Here is a 19,870-nt window from a genome sequence, read left to right on the forward strand (position 1 = left end):
CGGGGGGGGGGGGTGGGGGCGGGTCCCACGGGGAGGTCCCACGGGAAGAGTTCAGATCCCACGGGAAGGGCTCGGATCCTACGGGGGGGGGGGTCCCACGGGAATGTTTTGGGTTCCACGGCGGGGGGGGGGGTCCCGCGGGAACGCGTCGGATCGCGGGGGGGGGGGGGGGGGGCTGTGGGGGTCCCACGGAAAAGACTCAGATCCCACGGTGGGGGGGTGAGGGTCGCTCTCGGTTCTCACGGGTGGGGGGGGGGGTCCCGACACCCAAATTTCTCCCCCCTCCCCGGTACCTGTAGCGCCGGCTCCTCCCCGCCACGCCCCCGCCCCGGCCCGTCCCGGTGCACGCCGGGAGCCCGCCCGAAACGGGACCGACCCCCCCCCCAACCTCCGCCGCGCCCCTCCGGTGCCCCCCGACTCCCGTGCGGTGCCGGTTTCCCCCCCCCCGCCGTTCCCCCCGGGCCGGGGGCGTTCCGAGAGTCGCTGTACCTTTAAATGCCGCCGGTGCTGCCCGCGGCGAGGCCACGCCCATGCCCATATAAGGGCACGGGGGCGTGGTCTATGGGTAACCACGCCCCCTCAATCCCCGCCTAGGATTGTACCAAGTGCGCGGCGGGCCGGGGGGAGGCGGAGCCAGGCGGGCACGCGGCGGCGGCATGGAGGGTGAGAGGGGGGGTCTGGGGGGCATGGGGGGGACATTGGGGGGACATCGGGGATGTGGGGGGGCCTGGGGGACACACGGGAGGGGCTGGGGGTGACGGGGGACACGGGGACGTGGAGGGGACACGGGGACGTGGCGGGATATGGGAGGATGCGCGGGGGGACATCGGGGACTTGGCGGGGACATGGGGGGGACATCGGGGGTCTGGGGGACATTGGGGGGGACATCGAGGGGTCTGGGGGACACACGGGAGGGTCTGGGGGTGACGGGGGGCACGGGGACATGGGGGGGACATCGGGGACATGGCGGGGACGTCGGGGGGGACATCGGGGGTCTGGGGGACATTGGGGGGGACATCGAGGGGTCTGGGGGACACACGGGAGGGTCTGGGGGTGACGGGGGGCACGGGGACATGGGGGGGACATTGGGGGTCTTGGGGGGCAAGGAGGAAGGAGGGGACTGGGGGTGGACAGAGGGACATTGCGGGGGCCAGCGGGGGACACAGGAGGGCCCCGGGGGTGGCCCGGGGGTGGCCCCGGGGGTGACCCGCGTGTCCCCAGGGCCGCTGCGGTTCCGGTGTCCCCCCGAGTTCGAGGCGGTGGCCGGGGGGGTCCCCTTGGGGGGTCCCTGCACGGAGCTGTGGCTGATCCGGGCCCCCGCTGACTTCTGTCCCCAAAGGTGACAATGGGGGGGTCACGGTGACACTGGGGGAGGGGACAGGGACATGGGGGGCTCATGGTGACACTGGGGGGTGACAATGACAATGGGGGGGTCACTGTGTCACTGAGAGGAGGGACAGGGACATGGGGGGGTCACGGTGTCACCAGGGGGTGACAATGGCAATGGGGGGGGTCTCACAGTGTCACCGAGGGGTGACAATGACAATGGGGGGGGTCACAGTGACACTGGGGGGGTGACAATGGCAATGGGGGGGTCTCACAGTGTCACCGAGGGGTGACAATGACAATGGGGGGGTCATGGTGACACTGGGGGGGTGACAATGGCAATGGGGGGGTCTCACAGTGTCACCGAGGGGTGACAATGACAATGGGGGGGTCACGGTGTCACCAGGGGGTGACAATGGCAATGGGGGGGTCTCACAGTGTCACCAGGGGGTGACAATGACAATGGGGGGGTCACGGTGTCACCGGGGGAGTGACAATGGCAATGGGGGGGGTCTCACAGCGTCACCGAGGGGTGACAATGACAATGGGGGGGTCACGGTGACACTGGGGGGGTGACAGTGGCAATGGGGGGTTCTCACAGTGTCACCGAGGGGTGACAATGACAATGGGGGGGTCACGGTGTCACCAGGGGGTGACAATGGCAATGGGGGGGTCTCACAGTGTCACCGAGGGGTGACAATGACAATGGGGGGGTCACGGTGTCACCAGGAGGTGACAATGGCAATGGGGGGGTCTCACAGTGTCACCGAGGGGTGACAATGACAATGGGGGGGTCACGGTGTCACCAGGGGGTGACAATGGCAATGGGGGGGTCTCACAGTGTCACCGAGGGGTGACAATGACAATGGGGGGATCACGGTGACACTGGGGGGGTGACAATGGCAATGGGGGGGTCTCACAGTGTCACCGAGGGGTGACAATGACAATGGGGGGGTCACGGTGTCACCAGGGGGTGACAATGGCAATGGGGGGGTCTCACAGTGTCACCAGGGGGTGACAATGACAATGGGGGGGTCACGGTGACACTGGGGGGGTGACAATGGCAATGGGGGGGTCTCACAGTGTCACCAGGGGGTGACAATGACAATGGGGGGGTCACGGTGACACTGGGGGGGTGACAATGGCAATGGGGGGGTCTCACAGTGTCACCGAGGGGTGACAATGACAATGGGGGGGTCACGGTGTCACCAGGGGGTGACAATGGCAATGGGGGGGGTCTCACAGTGTCACCGAGGGGTGACAATGACAATGGGGGGGTCACGGTGTCACCAGGGAGTGACAATGGCAATGGGGGGGTCTCACAGTGTCACCAGGGGGTGACAATGACAATGGGGGGGTCACGGTGTCACCAGGGGGTGACAATGGCAATGGGGGGGTCTCACAGTGTCACCGAGGGGTGACAATGACAATGGGGGGGTCACGGTGTCACCAGGGGGTGACAATGGCAATGGGGGGGTCTCACAGTGTCACCGAGGGGTGACAATGACAATGGGGGGGTCACGGTGTCACCGGGGGAGTGACAATGGCAATGGGGGGGTCTCACAGCGTCACCGAGGGGTGACAATGACAATGGGGGGGTCACGGTGACACTGAGGGGGTGACAATGGCAATGGGGGGGTCTCACAGCGTCACCGAGGGGTGACAATGACAATGGGGGGGTCACGGTGTCACCAGGAGGTGACAATGGCAATGGGGGGGTCTCACAGTGTCACCGAGGGGTGACAATGACAATGGGGGGGTCACGGTGTCACCAGGGGGTGACAATGGCAATGGGGGGGTCTCACAGTGTCACCAGGGGGTGACAATGACAATGGGGGGGTCACGGTGACACTGGGGGGGTGACAATGGCAATGGGGGGGTCTCACAGTGTCACCGAGGGGTGACAATGACAATGGGGGGGTCACGGTGACACTGGGGGGGGTGACAATGGCAATGGGGGGGGTCTCACAGTGTCACCAGGGGGTGACAATGACAATGGGGGGGTCACGGTGTCACCAGGGGGTGACAATGGCAATGGGGGGGTCTCACAGTGTCACCGAGGGGTGACAATGACAATGGGGGGGTCACGGTGACACTGGGGGGGTGACAATGGCAATGGGGGGGTCTCACAGTGTCACCGAGGGGTGACAATGACAATGGGGGGGTCACGGTGTCACCAGGGAGTGACAATGGCAATGGGGGGGTCTCACAGTGTCACCGAGGGGTGACAATGACAATGGGGGGGTCACGGTGTCACCAGGGGGTGACAATGGCAATGGGGGGGTCTCACAGTGTCACCGAGGGGTGACAATGACAATGGGGGGGTCACGGTGTCACCAGGGGGTGACAATGGCAATGGGGGGGTCTCACAGTGTCACCAGGGGGTGACAATGACAATGGGGGGGTCACGGTGTCACCAGGGGGTGACAATGGCAATGGGGGGGTCTCACAGTGTCACCAGGGGGTGACAATGACAATGGGGGGGTCACGGTGTCACCAGGGGGTGACAATGGCAATGGGGGGGTCTCACAGTGTCACCAGGGGGTGACGATGACAATGGGGGGGTCACGGTGTCACCAGGGGGTGACAATGGCAATGGGGGGGTCTCACAGTGTCACCAGGGGGTGACAATGACAATGGGGGGGTCACGGTGTCACCAGGGGGTGACAATGGCAATGGGGGGGTCTCACAGTGTCACCAGGGGGTGACGATGACAATGGGGGGGTCACGGTGTCACCAGGGGGTGACAATGGCAATGGGGGGGTCTCACAGTGTCACCAGGGGGTGACAATGACAATGGGGGGGTCACGGTGTCACCAGGGAGTGACAATGGCAATGGGGGGGTCTCACAGTGTCACCGAGGGGTGACAATGACAATGGGGGGGTCACGGTGTCACCAGGGGGTGACAATGGCAATGGGGGGGTCTCACAGTGTCACCGAGGGGTGACAATGACAATGTCCCCGTCCCCCCCCCCCCAGCCTCGAGGGCTGCCCGGTGCCCCTGAACGGCCTCGAGCGGCTCCGGACCCCCCAGGCCGGTGACAATGACAATGACACGAAGCTCTACGTCCTACGGGGGGGCCCGGGGGGAGAGGACTGTCCCCTCCTGCTGTCCCCTGTCCCCCCCGGGGGGGCCCTGGGCTGCGCCCCCCCCCTGCGGGGGTCCCTGACCATCACCCAGAGCTTCGGGACCCCCCCGGGGACCCCCCCGAGGAAGAGGAAGAAGAAGAAGGCGAAGGCGACAGCGGAGCTGGTGGCACCGGGGGACACGGGGACGTCACAGGGGACGATGCCACCCGCGGGGACAGAGCCCGGGGAGGGGCCGGGACCCCCCCAGGTGGCCCTGGAGGAGGCCGAGGTGGCCAAGAGGAAGAAGAAGAAGAAGAAGAAGAAGCACAAAGGGGAGGAGGAGCAGGAGTGACCCCGCCTGTCACCTTTGTCACCTCTGTCACCTTTGTCGCGATAAACGCCATTTATTACCCAAAAAAAAAAGGGAATTTTGGGGCGATTTTTGATGCTCATCGGGGGCTCTTGAGGAAAGGCTCGTGCAGGACATCGAAGAGGCGCTTGGCCTGGTTGGGGACAAAGGGACAAGAGCACAGCGGTGTCCCCTGGTGTGTCCCCGATGTCCCCAGCGCCCCTTTGTCACTCACCTTTTGGGGTCCCACGCCGGGACAAAGGGACAGATCCTCGCGGGACGCGCCCACCACGGCCGCCAGCGACTGCGGGAGGGTGACACCAGGGTGACACCAGGGTGACACCAGGGTGACAGGCTCGGGGGGAGGTTGGGGACACCGCGGGGGTGGCGCGTCCCCGAGCGTCACTCACGCCGAAGGCGCCGAGCAGGCTGAGGGCGTCGGTTTTGTTGACAGATTTGACACCCGTCAGGCAGTCTGTCACCTGCATGGGGGTGACACCGAGCGGGGTGAGGGGACAGCCGGAGGGGAGGGGACGCTTTTCGGGGACATTCGGGGACACTGACCCGGGATAGGAAGTCCTGCTCCACGCGCTCCTTGAGAAGGTCGGGAGGTTTCTGCTCGTAGGATTTGAAGGTCTCCAGGTACCTGCCGGCCTCCTCCGGGCTGGGGGAGGGGGTGTGGGGACATTTGGGGACGTTGGGGACGGCCAGGGGGGGTGGCAGGGGACACAGGGGGTGGTGGTGGTGGCCAGGGGAGGGAGGGGACAGGCCGTACCTCCAGGCCAGCAGGAGGGTGCAGTCGGTGAGGAGGCAAACCTTGGCCAGGTCCTTGAGAGACTGGTGGGGGTCCCTCTGTGGGGGGGACAGGGGGACAGGTGAGGGGACGGGGACAGGGGAGGGGACGGGGACAGGGGAGGGGACAGAGGGGACAGGGGAGGGGACAGGGACAGGGGAGGGGACAGGGGGACAGGGGAGGGGACAGGGACAGGGGAGGGGACAGGGGGACAGGAGAGGGGACGGGGATGGGGACAGGGGAGGGGACAGAGGGGACAGGGGAGGGGATGGGGGGACAGGGGAGGGGACAGGGACAGAGGAGGGGACAGGGGGACAGGAGAGGGGACGGGGACAGGGGGACAGGTGAAGGGACAGGGATGGGGAGGGACGAGGGGACAGGGGGACAGGGACAGAGGGGACAGGGGGACAGGGACAGGGGAGGGGACAGCGGGACACCGGAGGGGACAGGGGGACAGGGACGGGGGATGGGGACAGGGGAGGGGACAGGGACAGAGGGGACAGGGGAGGGAACAGGGGGACGGGAGGGGACAGAGGGGACGGGGACAGAAGGGACAGGGACAGATGAGGGGACAGGGACAGAGGGGATGGGGACAGGTGAGGGGAGGGGACAGGAGAGGGGACAGAGGGGATGGAGACAGGGTGAGGGGGCAGAGGGGACGGGGAAGGGACAGAGGGGACAGGGACAGGGGAGGGGACACAGGGGACAGGGACAGGGGGTTCTTCTGTGGGGACATGGACAGGGGAACAGGGACAGAGGGGACAGGGACAGAGGGGACAGGGACAGAGGGGACAGGGAACGGGACAGGGGGATAGGAGAGGGGACAGAGACAGGGGACAGGGGAGGGGACAGGGAGACAGGGACGGGTGAGGGGACAGGGGGACAGGGACAGGGGACAGAGACAGGGGGACGGGAGGGGACAGGAGGACAGGGATGGGTGGGGGGACAGGTGAGGGGACAGAGGGGATGGGGACTGGGTGAGGGGGCAGAGGGGACAGGGAGGGGACAGAGGGACAGCTGAGGGGACAGGGGGACAGGAACAGAGGGGACAGGGACAGGGACAGAGGGGACAGAGGAGACAGGGGATCCTTCTGTGGGGACATGGACAGGGGGACAGGAACAGGGGAGGGGACAGGGGGACAGGGACAGAGAAGATAGGGGGACAGGGACAGAGAAGATGGGGACAGAGTGAGGGCACAGGGACAGGGGAGGTGACAGGGACACGGGTGAGGGCACAGAGTGACAAGGACAGTGACAACCGCAGGGCCACCTCACCACGTCCACCGGGATGGGGACGGGGCGGGGACAGGGACGGGAGGGACACGAAGAGCCGAGGACAAGGAGGGGCCAGGGATGGGGGGCCCGGGGTGACAGTGACAGGGTGACAGTGACGAGGTGACAGTGACAGGGTGACAGTGACGGGGACAAGGACAAGGCCACCTCACCACGTCCACCTGCACCAGCAGCACCTGGAGGCCGAAGCTGCGCCCCAAACTCCGGAGCCGCTCGTGGATGTAGTCGGGGTTCAGGTGGTGGTACCTGAGGCTGGGGGGACACCGGGGACGCTGAGGGGACACCCGGGGACACCCAGGGACGCTGAGGGGACACCGGGGACACCCGGGGACACCGAGGGGACACCGGGGATGCTGAGGGGACACCCGGGGACACTTGGGGACACCGGGGACACCGGGGATGCTGAGGGGACACCGGGGACGCTGAGGGGACACCGGGGATGCTGAGGGGACACCTGGGGACACCCGGGGACACCGGGGATGCTGAGGGGACACCGGGGATGCTGAGGGGACACCTGGGGACACCAGGGGATGCTGAGGAGACACCGGGGACATCTGGGGACACCTGGGGACACCGGGGACACCGGGGACACCGGGGACACCGGGGATGCTGAGGGGACACCGGGGGACACCTGGGGACACCGAGGGGACAGCTGGGACACCGGGGACACCGGGGACGCTGAGGGGACACCTGGGGACACCCGGGGACACTGGGGACACTGGGGACGCTGAGGGGACACCGGGGACGCTGAGGGGACACCGGGGACGCTGAGGGGACACCCGGGGACACCTGGGGACACCTGGGGATACCGGGGACACCGGGGATGCTGAGGGGACACCTGGGGACACCCGGGGACACCGGGGACGCTGAGGGGACACCAGGGGACACCTGGGGACACCTGGGGACACCGGGGATGCTGAGGGGACACCTGGGGACACCCGGGGACACCGGGGATGCTGAGGGGACACCCGGGGACACTTGGGGACACCGGGGACACCGGGGATGCTGAGGGGACACCGAGGGGACACCCGGGGACACCTGGGGACACTGGGGATGCTGAGGGGACACCGGGGATGCTGAGGGGACACCTGGGGACACCCGGGAACACTGGGGACGCTGAGGGGACACCGGGGACGCTGAGGGGACACCCGGGGACACCTGGGGACACCTGGGAACACCGGGGACACCGGGGATGCTGAGGGGACACCGAGGGGACACCCGGGGACACCGGGGACGCTGAGGGGACACCGAGGGGACACCTGGGGACACCTGGGGACACTGGGGATGCTGAGGGGACACCGGGGATGCTGAGGGGACACCTGGGGACACCGAGGGGACAGCTGGGACACCCGGGGACACCGAGGGGACACCGGGGATGCTGAGGGGACACCTGGGGACACTGGGGATGCTGAGGGGACACCTGGGGACACCCGGGAACACTGGGGATGCTGAGGGGACACCCGGGGACACCTGGGGACACCGAGGGGACACCTGGGACACCGGGGATGCTGAGGGGACACCCGGGGACACCTGGGGACACCGAGGGGACACCTGGGACACCGGGGACACCGGGGATGCTGAGGGGACACCGGGGACACCTGGGGACCCCCCCCGCCCCCGCTCACCTGAGGAAGAGGGCGCAGCTGCTCTGGCCCAGGACGTAGTCGGGGACGATGTCCCCGAACTCCCACGGGACGTTGCGGATGAACTTCAGCACCGGATTCCCGCGCTGGGGACAGAGCCCGGGGTGTCCCCGTGTCGCGATATGAGCCCAAACCCCGCGATATCGGGGGGCGGGACACCCCCATGTCGCGATATGAGCCCAAACCCCGCGATATCGGGGGGCGGGACACCCCCATGTCGCGATATGAGCCCAAACCCTGCCATATCGGGGGATAGGACACCCCTATGTCGCGATAGGACCCCGAACCGTGCGATATCGAGGGACAATCCCCCCCCATGTCGCGACATGGCCCCGCCCACCTGCCGCGGGCTGACGATGATGCTGCTGCTCTTGGTGCCCGGTTTGAGCACGGGCAGGGCCGCGGCCTCCCGGTCCCGGTTCTGATCCCGATCCCCGGGGGTCCGGAGGGGTCCCGGGAGGGGTCCCGGGGGGGCCGCTCCGGTGGGTCCGGGACCCCGATCCCGGTTCTGATCCCGATCCCGATCCTGGTCCCGGTTCTGATCCTGATCCCGGTTCTGATCCCGATCCCGGTCCCGGTCCCGCTCCCCGGGGGTCCGCAGGGGTCCCGGGGGAGCCTTTCCGGTGCCCCCCGAGCCCCGCACCACGAACTCGGCGTAAGAACCGGGACCGGGCGGGATCGGAACCGGCACCGGCACCGGGGCGGGAGCGGCCGAGGCTCTGAACAGCGACGGGACCTGGCGGGGACACCGGGGACGCCTCCGGTCATCCCCGGCCACACCGGGGCCACCCCCGGGACACCTCGGGGCCACCCCCGGGGACACCGGAGCCACCTCCGGGGACACCTCCGGCCACCCCCGGGGACACCTCTGGTCACCCCCGGGGACACCGGGGCGACCCCCGGGGACACCTCGGGGCCACCTCCGGGGACACCTCCGGTCACTCCCGGGGACACCGGGACCACCTCCGGGACACCGGGACCACCCCCGGGGACACCTCCGGTCACCCCCCCTTTCCTTCCCGGTCACTCCCGGTGTCCCCCGGTCCCCGTCACCCCTGAGACCGCCGGTGCCCCTCCCCCTTCCCGGTCACCCTTGGGGTCCCCGGTGTCCCCCCTCCCCCGCTCCCCGGTCCCCCGTGATGTCCCCGGTCCCCCCCCCTCCCCGCCACCGCCGGTACCGGGGGGTCGTCGGGATCCTCCTGTCGCAGCGTGAAGCGTCGGCGCTTCCCCCCCGGTGCCGGTGCCGGTGCCGGTGCCGGTGCCGGGTCCGTGGCGGCTCCGGGGATCGGGTCCGGGTCCATCGCGAGGTCTCGAGGGTCGATTCTGGGGGTCTCGGGGGTCGGTTTTGGGGGTCTCGGGGGTCGGTTTTGGGGTCCCGGGTTCGTTTTTTGGGGTCCCGGCGCCGCCGCGCGCGCGCTTCCGGTACCACGGAAGGGGCGTGGCCTGTGTCCTCCCTCACCATTGGACCGCTGCGCCGTCAATCAAACCATCGGGCCCCGCCCCCTTTTCCCGCCAGCAGGGAAGGGGCGGTGCAGCCGCGCGCTGGTGGGCGGGGCCACGGAGCAAAGGCCACGCCCCCCCCGCCACGCCCACTCGGTGACAGCGACAGCTCGGGGGTCCCCGAGGGTCCCAAAATCCCCCCCAGGACCCCCCCGGGTCCGGGATGTGACACCGGGAGGGACCGGGGGGGCTCGGGGGAGTGAGGAGGGGACCGAGGGGGACCCTGGAGGCTACCGGGGAGGGGACATGGGGGGGCCACCAGAGGGACAGGAGGGACCCCAAGGGCCACCAGAGGGAGGGGACAGGGACATGGGGGGGGCACCAGGCCAGGACACCCTGGGGACGGGTTTGGGGGTGGGTTTAGGGCGGGTTTAGGGTGGGATTAGTGAGGGGTGGGTTTAGGGTGGGCTCGGGAACGGCCCCGAAGCGGGGCGGGAGCGGCAGCGGCACCAGGGCGGGTTTAGGGTGGTTTTAAGGTGGGTTTGGGGCGGGTTTGGCCGGGTTTGGGGTGGGTTTAGGATGGGTTTGAGGTGGGTTTAGGGTGGGCTCGGGAACGGCCCCGAAGCGGGGCGGGAGCGGCAGCGGTACCGAGCCGGGTTTAGGATGGTTTTAAGGTGGGTTTGGGGCGGGATTACGGCGGGTTTGGCCGGGTTTAGGGCGGGATTAGTGAGGGGTGGGTTTAGGGTGGGTTTAGGGTGGGCTCGGGAACGGCCCCGAAGCGGGGCGGGAGCGGCAGCGGCACCGGGGCGGGTTTAGGATGGTTTTGAGGTGGGTTTGGGGCGGGTTTGGCCGGGTTTAGGGTGGGTTTGGGGTGGGATTAGTGAGGGGTGGGTTTAGGGTGGGTTTGAGGTGGGTTTAGGGGGGGCTCGGGAACGGCCCCGAAGCGGGACGGGAGCGGCAGCGGCACCGGGGCGGGTTTAGGGCGGGATTAGGGCGGGTTTAGGCCGGGTTTAGGGTGGGTTTAGGGTGGCCTTGAGGTGGGTTTAGGGCGGGTTTAGGGCGGGATTAGTGAGGGATGGGTTTAGGATGGGTTTGAGGTCGGTTTAGGGTGGCCTTGAGGTGGGTTTAGGGCGGGTTTAGGGCGGGATTAGTGAGGGGTGGGTTTAGGATGGGTTTGAGGTGGGTTTAGGGTGGGCTCGGGAACGGCCCCGAAGCGGGGCGGGAGCGGCAGCGGCACCGGGCCGGGATTAGGCCGGGTTTAGGGTGGGTTTAGGGTGGGATTAGTGAGGGGTGGGCTTAGGATGGGTTTGAGGTGGGTTTAGGGTGGGCTCGGGAACGGCCCCGAAGCGGGGCGGGAGCGGCAGCGGCACCGGGCCGGGTTTAGGATGGTTTTAAGGTGGGTTTGGGGCGGGTTTGGCCGGGTTTAGGGCGGGTTTAGGGCGGGATTAGTGAGGGGTGGGTTTAGGATGGGTTTGAGGTGGGTTTAGGGTGGGCTCGGGAACGGCCCCGAAGCGGGGCGGGAGCGGCAGCGGCACCGGGCCGGGTTTGGGGCGGGTTTAGGGTGGGATTAGTGAGGGGACCACCAGAGGGAGGGGTCGGCGACAGGGACACCGGGGGGGGCCACCAGGCCAGGACACCCTGGGGACCCCAAGGGCCACCAGAGAGACACAGGGACACGGACAGGGGGCGGACCCCAAGGGCCACCCGCCCAGGACACCGTGGCGACCCCAAGGGCCACCCGAGGGAGGCGACAAGGAGCCACTGAAGCCCCCAAACACAGCCAGAGCCACCTCGGTGCCACCCCTTTATTCCCCCTCCCCAATCCCGGGGGGCTCCCGGTGACTCCCGGAGGCTCCCGAGGTGCCACCAGCGGGCGACAGGAGGTGCCACAGGCGGGGCCACAGGCGGGGGTCGCTGGTAGCCCGGGCCAGTAGCCGCGTGTGGCGTCGCAGCGTGGCGATGTCCCTCTGCGTGCGCCGGTTGTGGCGGAGCAGGGCCCCGGTGCGCAGCGCCAGCGCCGCCAGCAACGGGACCCGGGCACACGGCGACATCCGGGGGGGACACGGCGACAACTCCGCGGGGACCCCCGGTGGGCCCGGGTGACACCGGAGGGGCCCCTCTGGGCTGGGGACAGCGGCGGCGGGCGGAGCGGGCAGCAGGACGAGGAGGGGACGCGGGTCCCGAGAGGCTCCCGGGGGCTGCGGGAGGGGACGGGGAGAGGTCAGGGGGGGACAGAAGTGACCGGGGACGGAGCCACGGGGACGCGGAGCGGGCCGGTACCGGAACCGTGGGGATTTGGAGAGTCCCGGTACCGGAACCATGGGGATTTGGAGTGTCCCGGTACCGGATCCATCGGGATTTGGAGAGTCCCGGTGCCGGAACCATGGGGATTTGGAGAGTCCCGGTACCGGAACCGTGGGGATTTGGAGAGTCCCGGTACCGGAACCGTGGGGATTTGGAGTGTCCCGGTACCGGATCCATCGGGATTTGGAGAGTCCCGGTGCCGGAACCGTGGGGATTTGGAGAGTCCCGGTACCGGAACCGTGGGGATTTGGAGAGTCCCGGTACCGGATCCATCGGGATTTGGAGTGTCCCGGTACCGGATCCATCGGGATTTGGAGAGTCCCGGTGCCGGAACCGTGGGGATTTGGAGAGTCCCGGTACCGGAACCGTGAGGATTTGGAGAGTCCCGGTACCGGAACCATGGGGATCCAGAGCATCCCGGTACCGGAACCATGGGGATTTGGAGCGTCCCGGTGCCGGAACCATGGGGATTTGGAGAGTCCCGGTACCGGAACCGTGGGGATTTGGAGAGTCCCGGTACCGGAACCGTGGGGATTTGGAGAGTCCCGGTACCGGAACCATGGGGATTTGGAGCGTCCCGGTGCCAGAACCATCGGGATTTGGAGAGTCCCGGTACCGGAACCATGGGGATCCAGAGCATCCCGGTACCGGAACCATGGGGATTTGGAGCGTCCCGGTGCCGGAACCATCGGGATTTGGAGAGTCCCGATACCGGAACCATCGGGCCCGGTGCCGGAATCATCGGGATTTGGATCATCCCGGTGCCGGATCCATCGTGATCCGGAGCATCCCGGTACCGGAACCATGGGGATTTGGAGAGTCCCGGTACCGGATCCTCATGGATCCAGACCATCCCGGTACCGGATCCATCGGGATTTGGATCATCCCGGTACCGGATCCTCATGGATCCCGACCATCCCGCTACCGGACCCACGCGGCCCCGCAGCCGATCCCGGTGCCCATCCCGGTGCCGATCCCAGTGCCCATCCCGGTGCCCATCCCGGTGCCCATCCCAGTGCCGATCCCGGTGCCCATCCCAGTGCCCATCCCGGTGCCCATCCCGGTGCCGATCCCGGTGCCGATCCCGGTGCCCATCCCAGTGCCCATCCCGGTGCCCATCCCGGTGCCGATCCCGGTGCCCATCCCAGTGCCCATCCCGGTGCCCATCCCGGAGCCCATCCCAGTACCGATCCCGGAGCCCATCCCGGTGCCCATCCCAGTGCCCATCCCGGTGCCCATCCCAGTGCCGATCCCGGTGCCGATCCCGGTGCCCATCCCGGTGCCCATCCCAGTGCCGATCCCGGTGCCCATCCCGGTGCCGATCCCGGTGCCCATCCCAGTGCCCATCCCGGTGCCCATCCCGGTGCCGATCCCGGTGCCCATCCCAGTGCCCATCCCGGTGCCCATCCCAGTGCCGATCCCAGTGCCCATCCCAGTGCCCATCCCAGTGCCCAGCCCGGTGCCCATCCCGGTGCCAATCCCGGTGCCGATCCCGGTGCCCACCCCGGTGCCCAACCCAGTGCCGATCCCGCCGGTCCCAGTGCTCATCCCAGTGCCGATCCCAGTGCTCATCCCGGTGCCCATCCCAGTGCCCATCCCGGTGCCCATCCCAGTTCCCATCCCGGTGCCCATCCCAGTGCCGATCCCGGTGTCCATCCCGGTGTCCATCCCGGTGCCCATCCCGGAGCCCATCCCGGTGTCCATCCCAGTGCCCATCCCGGTGTCCATCCCGGTGCCGATCCCGGTGCCCATCCCAGTTCCCATCCCAGTGCCCATCCCGGTGCCGATCCCGGTGCCCATCCCAGTGCCCATCCCAGTGCCGATCCCGGTGTCCATCCCGGTGCCGATCCCGGTGCCCATCCCGGTGCCCATCCCGGAGCCGATCCCAGTGCCCATCCCGGTGTCCATCCCGGTGTCCATCCCGGTGCCCATCCCGGAGCCCATCCCGGTGTCCATCCCAGTGCCCATCCCGGTGTCCATCCCGGTGTCCATCCCGGTGCCGATCCCGGTGCCCATCCCAGTTCCCATCCCAGTGCCCATCCCAGTGCCCATCCCAGTGCCCATCCCGGTGTCCATCCCGGTGCCCATCTCGGTGCCCATCTCGGTGCCCATCCCAGTGCCCATCCCAGTGCCGATCCCGGTGTCCATCCCGGTGCCGATCCCGGTGCCCATCCCGGTGCCCATCCCGGTGCCCATCCCAGTGCCCATCCCGGTGCCCATCCCGGTGCCCATCCCGGTGCCCATCCCGGTGCCCATCCCGGTGCCCATCCCAGTGCCCATCCCAGTGCCGATCCCGGTGCCCATCCCGGAGCCGATCCCGGTGCCCATCCCGGTGCCCATCCCGGTGCCCATCCCAGTGCCCATCCCAGTACCGATCCCGGTGTCCATCCCGGTGCCCATCCCGGTGCCGATCCCGGTGCCCATCCCGGTGCCCATCCCGGAGCCCATCCCGGTGCCGATCCCGGTGCCCATCCCGGTGCCCATCCCGGTTACCTGCGGCCCCGGGAGGTCACGGCCGGGGCAGGCGGGCCCCGGGTGGGGGTGGCCGGGACCGGGCGGCTCCTCCGGGTCCGTCCCCTCGCACCGGCCCAGGTGCTCCGAGCCCGAATCTGCGGGACGGGAATGAGCCCGGGACCCCCAGGACCCCCGGGACAAGAGTCGGGGACCCCCGGGACCCGCCCCCACCTACCGGAAAATCCAGAATCCTGCTCGGAGTCGCTGCCCGGGGGGGGCCGGGCCCCTTTTGGGGGTGTCCCCGGGGGGGGCCGGGATGGGGGCGACCCCGGGGCCACCCCCGGCTCGTCCGGCATCGGGGCGGCCCCGCCTGTGGGGACAACGGGGACCCTGGGGGGGCCGGGTGACAGCAGGGGAGGGGCTGGGGGCTCATGGCCCCTCCCCACCGGGGGTCCCCGATGTCCCCTGTCCCCCCCAGTGTCACCTGTCCCCAAATTCTCCTGTCCTCCCCAGCGTCACCTGTCCCCAAATCTTTCTGTCCTAGTGTCCCCCCAGAGTCACCTGTCCCCAAATCCTCCTGTCCCCCCAGTATCACCTGTCCCCAAATTCTCCTGTCCCCGTGTCCCCCCAGTGTCCCCTGTCCCCAAATTCTCCTGTCCCAGTGTCCCCCCCAGTGTCCCCTGTCCTCAAACTCTCTTGTCCCCCCCAGTGTCCCCTGTCCCCAAATCCTCCTGTCCCCCCAATGTCCCCTGTCCCCAAATTCTCCTGTCCCCCCCAGTTTCACCTGTCCCCAAATTCTCCTGTCCCCGTGTCCCCCCAGTGTCACCTGTCCCCAAATCCCACCTGTCCCCCTGAGCCCCCCAGTGTCACCTGTCCCCCAAATCTTCCTGTCCCCCCAGTGTCCCCTGTCCCCAGACTCTCCTGTCCCCGTGTCCCCCCAGTGTCCCCTGTCCCCAAATTCTCCTGTCCCCCCAGTGTCACCTGTCCCCAAATTCTCCTGTCCTCCCCAGAGTCACCTGTCCCCAAATCCCACCTGTCCCCCCAGTGTCACCTGTCCCCAAATTCTCCTGTCCCCCCAGTGTCCCCTGTCCCCAAATTCTCCTGTCCCCGTGTCCTCTGTTCCCAAATCCTCCTGTCCCCCCAGTGTCCCCTGTCCCCAAATCTTCCTGTCCCCCCAGGGTCACCTGTCCCCAAATTCTCCTGTCCCCCCAGTGTCACCTGTCCCCAAATCCTCCTGTCCCCCCAGTGTCCCCTGTCCCCAAATTCTCCTGTCCCCCTGAGCCCCCCCAGTGTCACCTGTCCCCAAATTCTCCTGTCCCAGTGTCCCCCCCAGTGTCCCCTGTCCCCAAACTCTCTTGTCCCCCCCAGTGTCCCCTGTCCCCAAATCCTCCTGTCCCCACAATGTCCCCTGTCCCCAAATTCTCCTGTCCCCCCCAGTTTCACCTGTCCCCAAATTCTCCTGTCCCCGTGTCCCCCCAGTGTCACCTGTCCCCCAAATCTTCCTGTCCCCGTCAGTGTCCCCTGTCCCCAAATCTTCCTGACCCCCCCAGTGTCCTCTGTCCCCAAATTCTCCTGTCCCCCCAGTGTCCCCTGTCCCCAAATCTTCCTGTCCCCGTGTCCCCTGTCCCCAAATCTTCCTGTCCCCCCAATGTCCCCTGTCCCCAAATCTTCCTGTCCCCCCAGTGTCCCCTGTCCCCAGACTCTCCTGTCCCCGTGTCCCCCCAGTGTCCCCTGTCCCCAAATTCTCCTGACCCCCCAGTGTCCCCTGTCCGCAAATCCTCCTGTCCCCCCCAGTGTCACCTGTCCCCAAATTCTCCTGCCCCCCCAGTGTCCCCTGTCCCCAAATTCTCCTGTCCCCCTGAGCCCCCCCAGTGTCACCTGTCCCCAAATTCTCCTGTCCCCGTGTCCCCCCAGTGTCACCTGTCCCCAAATCCTCCTGCCCCCCCAGTGTCCCCTGTCCCCAAATTCTCCTGTCCCCCTGAGCCCCCCCAGTGTCCCCTGTCCCCAAATTCTCCTGTCCCCCTGAGCCCCCCCAGTGTCCCCTGTCCCCAAATTCTCCTGTCCCCCTGAGCCCCCCCAGTGTCACCTGTCCCCAAATTCTCCTGTCCCCGTGTCCCCCCAGTGTCACCTGTCCCCAAATTCTCCTGTCCCCCCCAGTGTCACCTGTCCCCAAATTCTCCTGTCCCCCCCAGTGTCCCCTGTCCCCAAATTCTCCTGTCCCCGTGTCCCCCCAGTGTCACCTGTCCCCAAATTCTCCTGTCCCCCCCAGTGTCCCCTGTCCCCAAATTCTCCTGTCCCCCCCAGTGTCACCTGTCCCCAAATTCTCCTGTCCCCCCAGTGTCACCTGTCCCCAAATTCTCCTGACCCCCCCAGTGTCACCTGTCCCCAAATTCTCCTGTCCCCCCAGTGTCACCTGTTCCCAAATTCTCCAGTCCCAGTGTCCCCCCAGTGTCACCTGTTCCCAAATTCTCCTGTCCCCCCCAGTGTCACCTGTCCCCAAATTCTCCTGACCCTCCCAGTGTCACCTGTTCCCAAATTTTCCTGACCCCCCCAGTGTCACCTGTCCCCAAATTCTCCTGTCCCCCCCAGTGTCACCTGTCCCCAAATTCTCCTGTCCCCCTGAGCCCCCCCAGTGTCACCTGTCCCCAAATTCTCCTGTCCCCCTGAGCCCCCCCAGTGTCCCCTGTCCCCAAATTCTCCTGTCCCCCTGAGCCCCCCCAGTGTCACCTGTTCCCAAATTCTCCTGTCCCCCCAGTGTCACCTGTCCCCAAATTCTCCAGTCCCAGTGTCCCCCCAGTGTCACCTGTCCCCAAATTCTCCTGACCCCCCCAGTGTCCCCTGTCCCCAAATCCTCCTGTCCCCCCCTGTGTCACCTGTCCCCAAATTCTCCTGACCCTCCCAGTGTCACCTGTTCCCAAATTCTCCTGACCCCCCCAGTGTCACCTGTCCCCAAATTCTCCTGTCCCCCCCAGTGTCCCCTGTCCCCAAATTCTCCTGTCCCCCTGAGCCCCCCCAGTGTCACCTGTCCCCAAATTCTCCTGTCCCCCTGAGCCCCCCCAGTGTCACCTGTTCCCAAATTCTCCTGACCCCCCCAGTGTCACCTGTTCCCAAATTTTCCTGACCCCCCCAGTGTCCCCTGTCCCCAAATTCTCCTGTCCCCCCCAGTGTCACCTGTCCCCAAATTCTCCTGTCCCCGTGTCCCCCCAGTGTCCCCTGTCCCCAAATTCTCCTGTCCCCCCCCAGTGTCCCCTGTCCCCAAATTCTCCTGTCCCCCCCCAGTGTCCCCTGTCCCCAGATTCTCCTGTCCCTGTGTCCCCCCCCCCGTCCCCACCCCCCGTACCTGCCTGGCTCCGGTACCGGGGCGTGGCTGGGCCCGATCCCTGAACGGATCCCGGGCTCCCACCGGGGCCGGTACCGGGTAGGGGGTCCCGGCAGTTCTAGTCCCGGCAGTTCTGGTCCCGGGGGCTCCGGTCCCGGTGATGCTCGGGGGAACCCGGTTCGGGTCGGGTGGGTTCGGTCCCAGGCAGGGGGACCCGGTTCCGGTCCCGGTGCCCGCTGGGGGACTCCGATCCTGCTCAGGGGGTCCCGGTGGCGGCTCCGGTGATGGTCGGGGCGGAGCCGGTCCCGGTGCCGGTGTCGGTGCCGATCAGGGAGCTCCGATCCCGGGATCTCCGGTCCCGGTCAGGGGGTCCCAGTCTCGGAGCTCCGGTGCCGTTCTGGGGGTTCCGATCCCGTTCGGAGGCTCCGGTCCCGTTCTGGGGGTTCCGGTCCCGTTCGGGGGTTCCGGTCCCGTTCGGGGGGTTCCGATCCCGTTCGGAGGCTCCGGTCCCGTTCGGGGGGTTCCGATCCCGTTCGGAGGCTCCGGTCCCGTTCGGGGGTTCCGATCCCGTTCAGGGATTCGGGTCCCGTTCTGGGGGTTCCGATCCCGTTCGGAGGCTCCGGTCCCGTTCTGGGGGTTCCGATCCCGTTCGGAGGCTCCGGTCCCGTTCTGGGGGTTCCGGTCCCGTTCGGGGGTTCCGGTCCCGTTCGGGGGCTCCGGTCCCGTTCGGGGATTCCGGTCCCGTTCGGAGGCTCCGGTCCCGTTCGGGGGGTTCCGATCCCGTTCGGGAGCTCCGGTCGCGTTCGGGGGTTCCGATCCCGTTCTGGGGGTGCCGGTCCCGTTCTGGGGGTTCCGGTCCCGTTCGGAGGCTCCGGTCCCGTTCGGGGGTTCCGATCCCGTTCTGGGGGTGCCGGTCCCGTTCTGGGGGTTCCGGTCCCGTTCGGGAGCTCCGGTCCCGTTCGGAGGCTCCGGTCCCGTTCGGGGGGTTCCGGTCCCGTTCAGGGATTCGGGTCCCGTTCGGGGGGTTCCGGTCCCGTTCGGGGGGTTCCGGTCCCGTTCGGGAGCTCCGGTCCCGTTCGGAGGCTCCGGTCCCGTTCGGGGGGTTCCGGTCCCGTTCAGGGATTCGGGTCCCGTTCGGGGGGTTCCGGTCCCGTTCGGGAGCTCCGGTCCCGGTTCTGGGGGCGGGAGGAGGAATCCCGGCCTCCCCAAGCCCCGCCCCCTCCAGTTTGACCGACAGCTCCGTCGGCCAATGGGAGCTCCCGCTCCGGGTCACGTGCCCGCCCGCGGGCCACGTGCGGCCGCGGGGCCGGTGCTGGGACACGTGAGGGGGCGTGGCCTGCGCGGGCACGCGGCCGAGGGGCGGGGCCGGCGCCGGGGACACGTGACCGGCGCGAGCGCGGGAGGGGGACACGGGGAGACCCCCGGAACCCCCCCCCCAAAATTACCGAGACCCCCCCCCCCCCCAAAACCCCAGGATCTGCCCCAAACCCAACACCGGGAAGGATTCCCGGGATCGGGAGGAATCCCCAGGATCGGGGGGATTCCCGATCCCCCCCCTCCCCCCCCCCCCCATTTCCAGGAGAGACCCCCAGGACCCCTCCCCACCCCCCCCCAAATTGGGGCTCCCTCATCCCTGGAGCTGCTGCTCCACCCTCAGTGACTTTGCCAGCCCCGAAAAAGTGGGGAAACCGCCCCCAAAAAAGTGGGAAAATCCCCCCAAAAAGTGGGGAAATCCCCCCCCAAAAAGTGGGAAAATCCCCTCCCAAAAGTAGAATAACCCCCCCAAAAAAGTGGGAAAATCCCCTCAAAAGAAGTGGAATAACCCCTCCCCAAAAAAAGTGGGAAAATCCCCTCAAAAGAAGTGGAATAACCCCCCCAA

At 67.7% G+C, this 19,870-nt stretch overlaps 3 protein-coding genes across 3 annotated transcripts; 1 reads left to right on the plus strand and 2 right to left on the minus strand.

The window, feature by feature from the left end:
* The first annotated feature begins 413 nt into the window (after positions 1–413).
* CD3EAP (CD3e molecule associated protein) lies at positions 414–4,828 on the plus strand. The gene is made up of 3 exons (XM_032097897.1): positions 414–663; positions 1,222–1,339; positions 4,307–4,828. Exons 1-3 carry the CDS (start codon positions 657–659, stop codon positions 4,746–4,748), a joined length of 567 nt encoding a protein of 188 aa, XP_031953788.1. The 5' UTR covers positions 414–656; the 3' UTR covers positions 4,749–4,828.
* ERCC1 (ERCC excision repair 1, endonuclease non-catalytic subunit) lies at positions 4,776–10,177 on the minus strand. The gene is made up of 9 exons (XM_032097895.1): positions 9,653–10,177; positions 8,815–9,210; positions 8,457–8,560; positions 6,984–7,083; positions 5,521–5,597; positions 5,310–5,409; positions 5,156–5,227; positions 4,981–5,049; positions 4,776–4,899 (listed from the first exon to the last, which is right to left on the minus strand). Exons 1-9 carry the CDS (start codon positions 9,773–9,775, stop codon positions 4,846–4,848), a joined length of 1,095 nt encoding a protein of 364 aa, XP_031953786.1. The 5' UTR covers positions 9,776–10,177; the 3' UTR covers positions 4,776–4,845.
* A 1,527-nt stretch (positions 10,178–11,704) lies between these two features.
* LOC116438879 (basic proline-rich protein-like) lies at positions 11,705–18,323 on the minus strand. The gene is made up of 4 exons (XM_032097896.1): positions 18,013–18,323; positions 14,908–15,062; positions 14,712–14,827; positions 11,705–12,112 (listed from the first exon to the last, which is right to left on the minus strand). Exons 2-4 carry the CDS (start codon positions 15,026–15,028, stop codon positions 11,720–11,722), a joined length of 630 nt encoding a protein of 209 aa, XP_031953787.1. The 5' UTR covers positions 15,029–15,062; positions 18,013–18,323; the 3' UTR covers positions 11,705–11,719.
* Positions 18,324–19,870: the final 1,547 nt, after the last annotated feature.

Source organism: Corvus moneduloides, unplaced genomic scaffold (genome assembly GCF_009650955.1).
Source record: "Corvus moneduloides isolate bCorMon1 unplaced genomic scaffold, bCorMon1.pri scaffold_143_arrow_ctg1, whole genome shotgun sequence".
Taxonomy (NCBI): Eukaryota; Metazoa; Chordata; class Aves; order Passeriformes; family Corvidae; genus Corvus; species Corvus moneduloides.